General features: G+C 34.9%; 1 protein-coding gene across 4 annotated transcripts in view; it reads left to right on the forward strand.

The window, feature by feature from the left end:
• The window catches only part of PDS5A (PDS5 cohesin associated factor A), a 152,092-nt gene that overhangs the window by 79,586 nt on the left and 57,530 nt on the right, over positions 1–14,976 (forward strand). For all 4 annotated transcript variants that reach the window (XR_013368760.1, XR_013368764.1, XM_077879064.1 and 1 more), the window contains exons 13-17: positions 1,011–1,124; positions 3,778–3,859; positions 5,113–5,161; positions 5,399–5,538; positions 13,932–14,047. Coding sequence is in view for 2 of the 4 variants with exons in the window: in XM_077879064.1 (XP_077735190.1) it covers positions 1,011–1,124; positions 3,778–3,859; positions 5,113–5,161; positions 5,399–5,538; positions 13,932–14,047 (501 nt within the window). In the remaining 2 variants the exon portion in view is untranslated. The remainder of the gene's footprint in view (positions 1–1,010; positions 1,125–3,777; positions 3,860–5,112; positions 5,162–5,398; positions 5,539–13,931; positions 14,048–14,976) is intronic.

Genomic DNA, 14,976 nt, shown 5'->3' on the forward strand with positions numbered 1-14,976 from the left:
GCTGAAGGTATAGTCGACATATAATATTACATTGGTTTTAGGTATGCAACGTAATGATTCTGTATTTGTATATACTTGGAAAAGATCACCAGGGTATGTCAACTTAACATCCATCCCCATACTTAGTTACAAATTTTTTTTTCTTCTGATAAGGACTTATATTGTTTTCAGTTTTTTAATGTTACTTATAATTCTGTATTGGGTTGTAATGATTTTAGTTTTTGCAAAATACTTTGCAATGTTTTATAGAATTTGATTAGTATCACTGGCTGTGTATTTCATTGATTAATGAGGATTTCTTATATTGTCTCATTCTAGTGATATTGAATAATAAATATTAGCTTAGCAAGAAGGTTATTCCAGTATCAATAAGGGATTTAGACTGTGGAGTGGAGATCAGATATACACAGGAAAAGCTAAATTTTCAGGAAGTAATATGAAGGGAGATCCCCTTGATTTTTTTTCTTTTTAAATGACAACATGAGAAAAGAATTGGACTGTAATTGGAAGAAATTAGTGTTTTGTTTGTTTTTGTGTGTTGTTGGGGTTTTGTTTTGTTTTTGAGAATTAGCTGTTCTTGATCATAGCTTTATATGTAGTGTTAAGTAATTTCCTGTATCTCAGGACTGGTGAAGAATAGCTGGAACAGCCTAGCACCCTGTGTTTAGTAATAACATATAACCCTTGTAGAACAAATGTCCCATACTGACAAATTAAAAAGTAAAGCCACAAATAGCAACCATTGCTCCAGCTTTAAAAATAACTGTACTGCAGGGTTCCTGCCTGTCTTAGTCAGTAGAGCATGCAACTCTTAATTTCGTGAGTTCAAGCCCCATGTTGAGAATAGAGTTTTCTCAAGAAAACAACCACCACCAAATAAAAACCATACTTGAAGGCAAGGGTCTGGTCACCTATTAATCTTTTCCTTTGTATTTGTACACATACAAATATAAATGGGCTGTTCCTTCTGAAAAACAATAATTATGTTACTGGAATTTTTTGTTTGATAGACTGTTGGTAGAGAAAATCTTTGCTCAGTATCTTGTCCCCCACAACCTGGAAACAGAAGAGAGAATGAAATGCTTGTATTATTTATACGCTAGTTTGGATCCAAATGCTGTCAAGTAAGTTACTTTTTATTTATTTTATTTCATTATTATTTTTTTAAGTAAGTTACTTTTTAAATGATTGGAGTTAACAATTTTGTAAAAACGACTTCACCTTATCTAATTATTGATAGGGTTGTTGCTTCTTCTGGTTGAATCAAGAACCTCAGGGGTATCTCAGTTAAGTATCCAACTCTTGGTTTTGGCTCAGATCATGATACTCAGGGTCATGAGATCCAGCCCTGGGTAGGACTCCATGCTGGGTGTAGAGCTTGCTTACAATTCTTTGTCTCCCTCTGTGCCCTACCCTCGCACACTTGTGCACACTCTTTTAAGACAAAAAAGAGAGCTTCAGATAAATATTATAGAGAAACATTTTATAAGTTCAGATAAATTAAAAGCAAAAAATATTCCCAAATGTGTAGACATATTTAGAAACTGGGTTGGTAATATAGTTTCAGGGATTCAAAGAAATCCCCATATCAAAATTACTCCCCTACCTGTTGAAGGGGATCTAAATTACACTATTGGAGCTTTACAGTACTAATTCTAAGAACTTAATACTGCTTCTTTTTTAGGAAAGCATATCAAAATCACCTCTATGTAGAATGACCACATGATTGGTTATTTGAACTGGGATATTTTTTAAACTGAAAGGCGCTGTTAATATTTTTGATCAGGCAATTGGCATAAACTTCAGCTGTCCAAGGCTTGCTAGGATGGTCCTCCACAGTAATAAAGCTTTTTAAAAAGTAAACATGTTCTGTTGTTGAAAATTCTGATTCTTCTGAAAAGAACCTCAGCTTGTGTGTATGTGTGTATTATTATACTTATAATATTTGTATATCTTATGTATTTGTCTTTTAACTTCCATATAATTTCAAACTTAGAGAAAAGTTGTGGGAATAGTACAAAACATTATGATATCCCTTTTATCCTGATTCATCATATGCGCTATCATTTGCGATTTGCATATACTTTTTCTTTATCTCTACATAAATATTTTCTTCTGAGCCATTTGAGGGTAATTTGCAGACATTAGATCCCTTTAGCTCTAAATATTTCAGTGTATATTCCCTAAGAACAAGGATATTTTCTTATGTAACTCTTATCAAAATCCAGAGGTTTAACATCGCTATAACTGTCTAACCTAATGTGTATTTAAGTTTCCTCAGTTGTTCCAATAATGTGCTTTATGGGGATTTTTCCCCCCTTTTTAGGATTGCAGATTGCATATTTGGTTGTCAGGTCACTAGTTTCTTAATTTGGAGCTATTCCTTGGTCTTTCTTTGTCTTTGATAACTTTGATGATCAGGGAAGAGTATGCATGGTCCAGTCTAGTTTTGTAGAATAGTCCCTTGATTTGGTTTCATCCATGGTTTCCTCATTATTCGACTGAGATTATGCATTTTCAGCAGAAATTCTACAGAGGTTATGTTATAACATTAGTGTATTACATTAGGAGCCATTAGCCTTTTTTTTTTTTTTTTTTAATGTACAAATGATTCCTAATGCTCACCCTGGGTAGTAAATCCCTGGCCTAAAGTTTTGGTCTCTTTATATTTCAAAATATTGGCAAATAATACTCTAATATAGACTAATGTCTCAGAGATCCTTCTGGGCACCTGGAATTATGGACTGGGTTTGTGAAAGAAGAAAATCTGCTTTCATGGAGAGAAAGGAAGCTAGAAGAATAAGGCCACTCAAGTTAAATTTGGTGTCTTGAATCTCATCATTTCTAAGAAGTTCATTTCTGCAGCTCTTTATGCATAAGTATCTCTTAGCCTGCCATGAAAATGCCTTTATGATCTGATTCTTTTCTATAGTATGTTCCAGCTTCCTGGTGCTACTTCATTCATACTTTGTGCTTCAAATCTATAAAAAATTTTTTAAAGTTTTCTAGCCCGGGCAGCCCTGGTGGCTCAGTGGTTTAGCGCCGCCTTCGGCCCAGGGTGTAATCCTGAAGACCTGAGATCGGGTCCCGCGTCGGGCTTCCTGCATGGAGCCTGCTTCTCCCACTGTGTCTCTGGCTCTGTGTGTATGTGTCTCTCATGAATAAATAATAATAAATAAATAAATGAATGAATGAATGAATGAATGAATGAATGTATGTTTTCTATCCCAACCATTTTGATGACATTTTATCTTTTTTGGTACTATAACATTCTGATTCTGCTTAGAATGTCTTTTAGTCCCTGGGCGCCTGGGTGCCTTAGTCGGTTATGCCTCTGTCTTTGGCTCTGGGTCCTGAGTTGGAGCTCCAGGTCTGGCTTCCTGCTCAGTGGGGAGTCTGCTTCTCCCTCTCCTTTTGCCACTACCCCCAGCTTGTGCTCACTTGCTCCCACTCTCTTTCAAATACATAAATAAAATCTTTAAAAAACAAACAAACAAAAAAGGTCTTTTCAGTCCCTTCATTTACCTAGAAAGATCCTCTTCATCTTTCTAAACTTCTCAAATATTTTTTCTCATAAGAATCCTTTTATTTACCATTTTAAACTAACCTGCCTTACTTAATCCTATAAATAAATACCAGTACTGGTGTTTAAAATTTTAGGTAGATGTAGAAGCATGGTATAGATATATACCATGCAACAAGAAAAGTAGTAAAGTTGAATAATTACCAGAATTGTTATATTACGTATTTTTTTCATATTTATAACTTTATTAACAGAGCTCTCAATGAAATGTGGAAATGTCAGAACATGCTTCGAAGTCATGTACGAGAACTCTTGGATTTGCACAAGCAACCTACAGTAGGTTCAAGATTTGTTTAAATTAATAGTTTGTTATGTCATTATTCAGTTTTTCTGTACCTATTATGAAGCAGGTAAAAACTATTCTGTTTTCCAAATGTCAGTAATGCATAATTTCTGTAGTTTTCCAAGCTAAATTTTCACTGTAGAGAATATAACAAAATCTTACTTTGTAGCATGAACAAAGAAATGATAGTTTCTAGTTTATCATTTTAGATACTAAGAATTTATACATTGTTCATTAATTTTCAAATAATTATAATTAAACCTCAAGATAAAATGTTATGAGAAATCATGATTTTTTTTTTTTTTACTCCATGATTTTGGGTCCTTCAGTGTAGAGTCAGTATCACATCAGGTACCAATCTTATAAATATGGCAAAGTCAAATTAACAAAAAAAAGTCTTCTGGAAGATGAGGGAAAGAAACTTGTATAATTTCTTAGTATACTTTCTAATATACTTCTAAATGTGTTTGCTAGAAGAGATGTTCTTAACTAAGGAATCTTAGAGACCCTTCAAGGGTCTATTGATGCTAAAGCAAGGGTTGGCAAACTTTTTTTGTAAATGATCAGATTGTAAAAATCTAGGCTTTCCTAGCCATAAAGTCTCTGGTGAAATGCTCAACTCTGCCTTTATAAAATTACAAAAGCAGTCATAGACAATCTGTAAATGAATGAATGTGACTGTGTTTCAGCAAACCTTTAACAAAAACAGATGGTCCATAGGACCATAGTTTACCAATTTCTGATTCAAATTACTAAAATTCCATACAAATTTAGTAATAAAGTAATACTTTGTTGTGTTGGACTGTATGGAATTACTTTTTGGAAGCGAGGTGATATTCTCAAGTAATAGGCCACAAAATAGTTAATAGAACTATTCAGGAAGAAATTTTTCTCTACTCTTCACATTTTTAATTTTCTTTGATGTATGGTTTCACAATAATTTTGATATGATAATTGTTTTGATTATCTTCAATCTTCTGGCAAAATGTTTTTCCTATGGAAGTTATGTACTCTTTTTTAGTTTTTAAAGAACTTCCTTCTGACCTCACCTTTCCTTCTGCTTATTGTAACTAGCTACTCCATAATTCTTTGTTATCAATTTAGGATGTAAATTTTCTTGTGGCTGGTTTGTGATGTTTTTTGTTTTTTTGTTTTGTTTTGTTTTGCTTTAAATGTGTAATTTTGGATTTTCTTACAGAAATTTGGTAGCACATTTGACTTCTTTTGTTTTTGTTTTAAATTTCAGTCAGAGGCTAACTGTTCTGCCATGTTTGGAAAACTGATGACCATAGCAAGTGAGTTTGTTTATTCACTCTCTTTGTGTGTGCGTGTGTGTGTAAACATCAAAACAAATAATTTACACACTGGAACTATCAATTTAATACCAAGTAAGAGAAAATAATCCTCTTAATTTTATTTCTGAGAACCAATTAAGCTGATGTCTTTTGATAGCTCAATATTATTTTTTAGAAAGCTTACTTTTAGTTTAGTAGTTTTTCTTTTATAATACTGATTCTCTTTCAATTTTATAGAGAATTTGCCTGACCCTGGGAAAGCACAAGATTTTGTGAAGAAATTTAACCAGGTCCTTGGTGATGATGAGAAATTGCGGTCTCAGCTGGAGTTACTAATCAGCCCAACCTGTTCATGCAAACAAGCAGATGTTTGTGTGGTTAGTAAATGATACTTCTACATGTGTTCTTTTAGCTTTGCTTGTTGAAATTTATATTTCACTAAAGTCTGCTTTGCATAAATTATTTGTGTTATTTAACAATTTAGTGTACCCTAAATTACCCAGGAGTATATCTGTGGTCAGCTTAGTTCTCTTACCACTGTTTAGCCACATTCCAGGAAAACCCCTAGAGAACTAAGCCAGGGAGGTTGCTGCTAGGAATTGAGAAAGACAGTATGTTTGTATTTAGTAGACAGTTGTTAAGTAAATAGAATTTTCTAAATCTTTATGTATGTATGCATTTTCTTCACTCATGTGTTAACATGGAAGTAAACCTTGTCAAAAAATTAGTAATGGTTATATCACCATATATGCATTTATAGATGAGATAATCCCTTTTTAGGCTTTTGTCTACATTCTATTCCTGGATTCTTTATTTTATAGAAAACCAATATTCGTTGAAAATACCAGGAAGGAAAACTTGATCCATTCATTTATTCAGCATTTTATGAGAGTTTTGTGTTTGAATTTCAGCTATACCATTTACTACCAGTGTGACCTTTAGTAAGTTCTTCAATATTTTGCAGCCTCATTTTTCTTATGTTTAAATGTTAAAGACTTCATAGGGTTGTTAGAAGATTTTGCATGTGTATGTGTGTATATATATCCTAATACCTGGCCCTGTGCTGCCCTTTAGGACTTAAATAAATTGTATTTCTGTGGTATTACACGTATGTCGTAACTGCTATGTTTGGGACCAGGCTTACATAAGAGATGAATGAATGAAAAGAAAGAATAAGAGAAAAGAAAATTATTTCAGATATTTATGTATAGTTTTGTTGTAGAAAGAAATAGTGTCATAATTATTTATGTGATAAAGGGATAAGGGCTATAATAGATGTATATACAACGTGGTCTGAGAGCATGGAATAGGTATTTTTTATTCATTCTAGGGATATTAAGTACCTAAGTAGATCTAAAAAGACCTGGAATTAGGAAGAGCTGAGGAGAAGCTAATTTAGGGAAGAGAACAGTGGACTCCTCTTGGTCCTAGGGATAAGGATATGCCGCGTGCCCAGACTTCCTCAGCCTTTGTACTTTTGAGTTGAGTAGTTTGCTGCAAATGTTTAAAGATTTCATTAATTTCTTTGGCATTTAGAATTATAGTTTCAGGATACTGTGTCCTGCAGAGTATCTGCTAATATAATTGGATCCTAGAATGAAATATCTTTGGGCAGCTCAGGTGACTCAGCGGTTTAGCGCCACCTTCAGCCCAGGGTCTGATCCTGGAGAGCCGGGATCAAGTCCCACGTGGGCTCCCTGCATGGAGCCTGCTTCTCCCTCTGCCTGTGTCTCTGCCCCTCTCTCTCTCTCTCTCTTTCTCTCTCTCTCTTTCTCTTTCATTAATAAATAAATAAAATCTTAAAAAAATATATTAAAAAAAAGAAATATCTTTAAAGGACCTTAGAAATACTTGGTTTAGAGGCTCCTGGGTGACTCAGTTGATTAAACACCCAACTCTTGATTTCAGCTCAGGTCACAATCTCAGAGTTATGAGATGGAGCCTTTCATCAGATTCCATGCTCAACTAGGGTCTGCTGGAGATTCTTTCTCCTCTCTTTGCTCCTCTTCTGGCTTGCACATGTGGGCTCACTTGTTCTCGCTCTCTCAGATAAATAAAATCTTTAAAAAGAAAGAGAGTTGGTTTAACCACTTCATTTTACAAATAAAGAGTTGGTTTATTATTTTTTTAATTTTTTTTTTTTTTTTATTTATGATAGTCACACAGAGAGAGAGAGAGAGAGGCAGAGACACGGGCAGAAGGAGAAGCGGGCTCCATGCACCAGGAGCCCGACGTGGGATTCGATCCCGGGTCTCCAGGATCGCGCCCTGGGCCAAAGGCAGGCGCCAAACCGCTGCGCCACCCAGGGATCCCTAAAGAGTTGGTTTAACCACTTCATTTTACAGATAAAGACACTGAATTTTAAGGTTTCTTGTCCAGTATTTTATAGCTGGTGATTGTGGCTGAGCTGCAGGTAGAGTCTAGATCTCATAGGTCCTAAATAGTGTTCTTTCTATACATTCCATTGTTTGCCGGAAGAGCCAGTACAAACTTAGTACTGCTCAACAAATGACCTTGAGAAAGAATAATCAAGTGGTGTTTTTGGTCTAAGAAAACAGAAATTGAGCTTGACTTTGAAAAAATGGCAGTAACATGAATTCCTACTATTTGTCAGACCATAAATATCTAAGTTTCCAAATCCAAAAAGTATATGCAAAACAGATGTTTGTAACCAAAATATCTCAGGATGAATACCACAGCCATGCAGTATAGCCAATCAGCACTCCTGATTTTAGCAACCAGGAAAGTAGAGATGAGCACAGCAGTTGCCCTGGAAAGAGCATGGTAATGGTGCTTTTTGGAAGGGAAATTATTCTGAGGATATTTTAAGTAATGGTCCATGGAATAGCTAATAGAACTCTATTCTGGAAGAAAAGATTTCTGCTATTCATATTCTTTATTTTCTTTGGTGAATTTTTCACAGTAATATATTTTCTGGCTTTTACATTAGCTTTGTGTATTCTGAGCATATTATTTAACTTATCTACATATTCTTTCGTCTAAAAATAGGATTTATAATACCCTTTAAACACTCAGGAAAATGACTACTGTTTGTAAAGTTTTTGCTATTTTTCAGAATATCTATATCATTTAGTCTTTCTCCCTAAGGGCTACTGGTAGTAGTTATATATACCTTCTAGTATCACATTCCTTTTTTCCTGATAGTTTCATTCTAGAATAGAAGAAAAGAATAAAGAAATACACAAATATAAAATTTAGTTTCTGTCATTTTATGTAGCTTTCATTCTGAGAGCTACATAGAGCTGTGTCCCTGCTTATGTGTATATACTACCACTTCCTTTTTTTCTAAATGACAATCACTTCTTAATACTTGAGCATTACTCAGTAACAGAATTTGTGGGAATGGAGATCTAATACTTTGAGCAAGGAATAACAATAGACACATACTGTGGATTAATGCATATATAGATGATGCTATAGTGAGTGAGAAAGCATGAGCAATAGCATTAGGATATATGCTGTATAGGTTTGCTTTCCTTTTGGACTTTAGGTTTTGAGTTTCTGTACCTTAGTTCTAGAGAAGGATCACATATTTGGCATAGCATGAGCTCTGGTTGCTATTTTATGCTCTAGCACCCCTCCCTATGACTTGAATGTCAAGATTTTCCAGGAAGCTTACTCATTGAGCATTTGAGACAGTCTTAGGTTTGAATTTCAGTATGCCATTTACTACCGTTTTGACTGTTAGTAAGTTAATCAATATTTCTGAGCTTCTTTTTCTTCATCTTTAAGTTTTATCTACCTCATGATTGTTAGAATAAGATAAAATGAAATTTTAAATATGACCTAATACAAGACCCCTTGCACTGCCCTATAAGATGTAAATGAAAAGTAATTCTTACGGTATTACGTATTTATGACAAACACAAGGAATTCTTAAAATAAGTGGAGAGGGATCCTGAATCTCTCTTTTTAACAAAGTGATTCAGATATGAGTCGTTCATGGACTGCACCTTAATTAACCTTCCCTACAGAGTTATCCAAATATACATTATATCTTCTTTTTTTTTTTTTTTTAATTTTTATTTATTTATGATAGTCACAGAGAGAGAGAGAGGCAGAGACACAGGCAGAGGGAGAAGCAGGCTCCATGCACCGGGAGCCCGACGTGGGATTCGATCCCGGGTCTCCAGGATCGCGCCCTGGGCCAAAGGCAGGTGCCAAACCGCTGCGCCACCCAGGGATCCCACATTATATCTTCTGAAGGCTAAATTTTGGGTTGTCCCTTGATCAAGCTTACACCATTATAATTCACTGCATAATTTAGTAAATTGTATTATATGTGGTCTCTCACTGAGGTTGCAATTAGGTGACAGAGGCAGACAAGTATTTCGGTCAAGAACATGGTATCGTAAGTATTCTGATAGAATCATATGCTTTGGTAACACACACAAAAAAGCAGCCATCCCAGGCAGGAGTGGAAATGGGAATACCTTATTCTAGAATAAGTGATTCCTGAATTGAATCTTAAAGGACGAATAGGGATTAGACCACTACATCAAGAATGACTGCTGTATTTCTAACTTGAGTGATTGGATAGCCGAGAGAAGGGTAGGAAAACAATGGTGTGTGGCCTCTCAGCAGTTGTGTTTAGAAGTCTGAAATTCAAGGCTGGTTGGTATATATTAGCATAGGTATAGTTCCTGGAGGAGGTAAAAGAAGAAAAGAAGAAAGGGGAGAGAGAGATGCTATTCAGTAACAATCATCAAATGCTTCCTATTTTAATTTAACTTTTCTATAGTTCACTGAGAATGATAGAAGGTGTAACGTGATTAACATAAGAAATATATATTGGGGGATCCCTGGGTGGCGCAGCGGTTTAGCGCCTGCCTTTGGACCAGGGCGCGATCCTGGAGACCCAGCATCGAATCCCACGTCAGGCTCCCGGCATGGAGCCTGCTTCTCCCTCTGCCTATGTCTCTGCCCCTCTCTCTCTCTCTCTCTCTCTCTCTCTGTGTGACTATCATAAATAAATAAAAATTTTAAAAAAATTAAAAAAAAAAAGGAAATATATATTGGGTCTTTGTCCCCCATTTCTGGCACAGAACTAAAACCCTTTAAATTTCCCTAAGTGCTAAGAGCTGCAAAGATGTTTTTGTTTTGTTTTTGTTATGTTAATGAGGTGCCTTTTGGACCTCCCCTAAGGGTAGGACTGGTTCTTTGTGGAGCCAATCACATGATTAGAGGATTGGAACTATACTCTGACCTCTGGAAAGGAGAGAGGGACTGGAAATTGAGTTCAGTCACCAGTGACCAGTGATTTGATCTGTCTAACTTCTGTAAGGAAGCCTCCATTAAAAACTGAAAAAAGACAAGGTTCAGAGAGACTTACAGGTTGATGGACATGTGAAGATTTAGGGAGAGTGGCAAGCTCACAGAACAGGAGCTCCCTGTCCTTTCCACATATCTTGTCCTATGTCTCTTCCATCCAGCTATTCCTTAGTTATATATCCTTTCATAATAAACCAGTTATCTGCTAAGTAAAATATTGCTCTGAGTTCTGTGAGTTGCTCTAGCAAGTTCATCAGACCCAAGAAAGGAGGGGGTAGCCAGTTGGTCAGAAGAATAGGTAACAACCTGGACTTACAACTGAGGTCTGGTGGGGAGAGGGGAGGCAGTCGCTTAAGACTGAACCCTTAACCAGTGGGAACCGATGCTGTCTCAGGATAGACAGTGTCAGAATTGAGTTGAATTGTAGGACATCCTGCTGGGGTCCAGAGAATTGTTTGTTGGTGGGGGGAATCCTCGCCACATACACACACCGAATTATATCCTGGAACCAAAAACAATAGGCCACTATAACATGAAAGTTAAACCTTTAGAAACTGTTTCTTGTGAGAAATTGCTTTGTCTAGTTTACGGATTCTAACTGCAAAAAATATTGTTAATGTTAGATCCCTTTAGGAGGCATTTTGATTAGGACAACAAGTGTGTATGGAGAGAATGCTGTGTATATGAAAGAATACTGTTTTTTTAACAAACTTTTTTTTATTGTCAAAATGAGAAAGGAAAAAATGTATGAAGAACAAAGAGGAAGGAGGGGCACCTGAGTGGCTCAGTCAGTTGAGCATCTGCCTTGATTCAGGTCATAATCTCAGGGTCCTGGGATTGGAGCCCTGAGTCGTGCTCCCTGCTCAGCGCAGAGTCTGCTTCTCCCTCTCCATCTGCCCTTATTCCTCCTCCCCCGCTCATACTCTCTGTCTCTGAAATGAATAAATAATTTTTAAAAAAAGGAACAAAGAGGACGTCTAAATGCAGAATTTTTAAACTTTATTTTTATAATAACAAGATTAATATGTATATATAGTCTTGTTGAAAATAGGGATTGGGGCACCTGGGTGGCTCAGTCCATTAAGTGTCTGACTTTGGTTCTGGTCATGATCTCGGGAGTCCTGGAATTGAACCCTACCTCTGGCTCCTTTGTCACATAAGGAGTCTGCTTAGCCTTTTGCCCCTCCCCCACTGCTGTGCATGTGTGCACGTGCATTCTCTCTCAAATAAAAAATCCTAAAGAAAACAGGGACTATTTCTTTATATTTTTTATATTCCCTAAGGGTGCTTAATATACTAAACAATTTATGTAATTTGTAAATATCAGTAGTAGTATCAAGCTGCATAGTTGATGAGAAATTTTGGAAACATTGTCGGGGATGCAGAAAGAATTCTTTTTTTTAATTCTTTCTCCCGTCATAAATGATTACTTCTGTTTGAAGTTTTGTCAACTACTCTTCAATTATAAAATTTCATCTTGGTCTTAGATGTTTCTCTTTGTGCCTTGGGTGTATGTGTGGGTATTTTTTTTCTTATGGAAAGAACAAGGAAACTATTTGTTGGTTCAAACTAATTAGTTGGCTTTTGTTGCCACTAATTTGGCTTGCTGATTACCCACAGTATCACTTAAGATTATCACATATAATTGTTATGAGACAGTACCTAAATATTACATACATAAAATATTTTTATGAGGAATTACTTAAATGTAAGGTTATATTGGAATACAAAAACATCAAGTCTTTTTTTTTTTTTAAATGTTAGGTCTTAAAAGTTGATTATGTTGAGCACTTGGGTAGTTCAGTCAGGTAAGCATCAGCTCAGGTCTTAATCTCAGGGTCGTGAATTCAGGCCTCAATGCACTGAGCGTGGAGCCTACTTAAAAGTAAAATAAAATAGAAGTTAATTGTGTCTAGTGTTATGTTTATACATAGGTATATTTTATATAGTGTTTTTACTGGGTTTAGATAATCGTGAATTATTCTTTTTTCCTTTAATATTCCCTTTATTTTTTCTACCATAACTGTCTCTCCTAGTTTTTCCTTTTTTAGTAATGTATTCCAAAGAACTGACTATATACTTTGTCTAGCAATTTTCCAGTAGATTTCGTATTAAATGATCACTGACTTCATCTTAGGTTAAATTTTATACTACGGATAAAAAAAAAAAATCTCCTTTGGGAGAGACCTGCAGAAAATAAGTTTGATTTCAAAAGATAGTAACATACTTAAATTCAGATTTAAAATGTTTACCTATGAGTTAAAGCAAAGTATGTAATAAGGACTGAGCACTGACTAAAATATTTTTATTTGCTAAAATTTTGCTAATTACAGCTTGCAAAATATATCTGGCATCTTGTAATGATTAATGTTTTCCTGAGACACTGCTTAAATATGGATGGTATCTAATATTGTCTTTATAATTAATTTGTGTCAAGATGTCACTGAAACTACAGTAGAAATTTTTTTCTCCCTTGTCACTCTGAATGTATATTACTAATTTTTCTTTTTTATGAAAAAAAATATATAAAGTGACTATTGTTAATTGCTTTATAGTTTGGAAAGCGTTTTTAATATGTATTATCTTCTCAGCCAAAATTTACATTTACTCATCAGAGATATTCAGTTAAAAGGCTCATTATTAAACTTCTTTCCCCAATAACCCAGCATTTTGTAAATTTAACCTTGTCTTTGGTAAAATCAGGCTCTTAGTCATTAAATACTAATATAGTCTTTAGAAATTCCGTCAATAATGTGTTTTCTTTGTAGGAGCTATTTGATATGATGTCATCATCTTTGAAATCAAATATGCTTTTCCAGAACTAAAAACACTTTATAAATACACAATGAATGAATCTTCCCCTCTTTAAGAAAAAATTATTGACTGAAATAAAATACAATATTATGAAATAAACTAATTATTATGAAATAAACTAATATGACATACCCATGAAAGTATAAATTGTTAACTTTTTGAAAGTAGAGCAGTTGAAAAAGATTATTTACTAAGCAATAACTTCATGGAAGAAATACGAGACAGGAGGCATAAATCATACCATGTCGGGAGATCCCTGGGTGGCTCAGCGGTTTAGTGCCTGCCTTTGGCCCAGGGTGCGATCCTGGAGTCCTGGGATCAAGTCCCACATCGGGCTCCCGGCATGGAGCCTGCCTCTCCCTCTGCCTGTGTCTCTGCCTCTCTCTGTGTCTATCATAAGTAAATAAAATCTTTAAAAAAAAAAACAAAAAAAAACAACCATACCATGTCATCCCCTTTCTGTTCCTCTTAGTCCATATTTTGCAGTGAGTATCTCATGAGTATATATATAATTTTAGTCAGGGTTTAGAGCAGAGATTTGGTCAGGTCTAAAGCAGATTCTGCTGGTTTTGAATCTTTAAATGCTTTTGATACATATAATCATTTTTATTTTGAGAAATATGAAAGTAAATTTTACTTATGATAAAATCTTTCCTTTCTATAGAGAGAAATAGCTCGAAAACTTGCAAATCCTAAGCAGCCAACAAATCCTTTTCTAGAGATGGTCAAATTTCTGTTGGAAAGAATTGCACCTGTGCACATTGATTCAGAAGCCATAAGGTAAGCTAGGAAATAAATTCACTCAAAAATGGAATATAATCTTTAACCACAGTATTGTAAGTTTAAATTCTGGGTCCCTAAGAAAACCTAAAAAGGTTTCCTGTATACTTTTTTAATGGCAGAAGCAAGTATCATTCAACCTGAATGAAGGGCCTGCTTGTTTTCTAGTTTTTGGCTTACTTCACTGCTTTTTATTTTTTAAAGGTCCTTGTGTTTTATCTTTAGCCTATATGTGCTCATTAAAACCTAGAACATTAAGAATGGAGAAAGCAGAATTATATCTATAGACTATCGATCAGACTTTGAATTTTCTTAACTATTTTGATGGCCACATGACATTCTTTTACTATGTATTATATCACTGTTCACTTGAGATATGTGAAAACAGAATAGTACTTTAAAAGAGCACAAGTTGCCATTAGACTAATCTGGTTTCATAACATGTGTCTACTGCATACCAGTTTTGTGGCTTTGGAAGAAGCCCAGTAATTTATCTGAGTTTCTCATTTTATTTTTAACTTCAATATGTGTGTAACATCTCCCTGTTAGATGGTTTTGAGAATTAGAGATAATATAAAAACTAAGCAAAAAAAAAAAAAAAAAAAAAAAAAAAACTAAGCAACCTGGCATAATAGATATTGACAGCTATTTTTTATTAAGTATTTTCTGTAATTTCATACATTTTAGTTGTTTTTTATGATTTTCTATTGTAAACATCTGCGAATACTTTTCCCTTGCACTAATCATTTTTTTGATAAGCTATATGTCTGTCTTCCTTTTCATGGTGGGTTGCTTCATTTACTAGTTCTCTGTCTTTGGGGGGTTTTTTGTTTTGATTTTTTTTTTTAATTGGTTCTCTTTTTAAACAGCCTTGGGTTAGGAGAGCTGATTCTAGCTATTACTTATTTCACCATATGTGAATTACTGCG

The sequence above is a fragment of the Canis aureus genome, chromosome 2 (genome assembly GCF_053574225.1).
Source record: "Canis aureus isolate CA01 chromosome 2, VMU_Caureus_v.1.0, whole genome shotgun sequence".
NCBI lineage: Eukaryota > Metazoa > Chordata > Mammalia > Carnivora > Canidae > Canis > Canis aureus.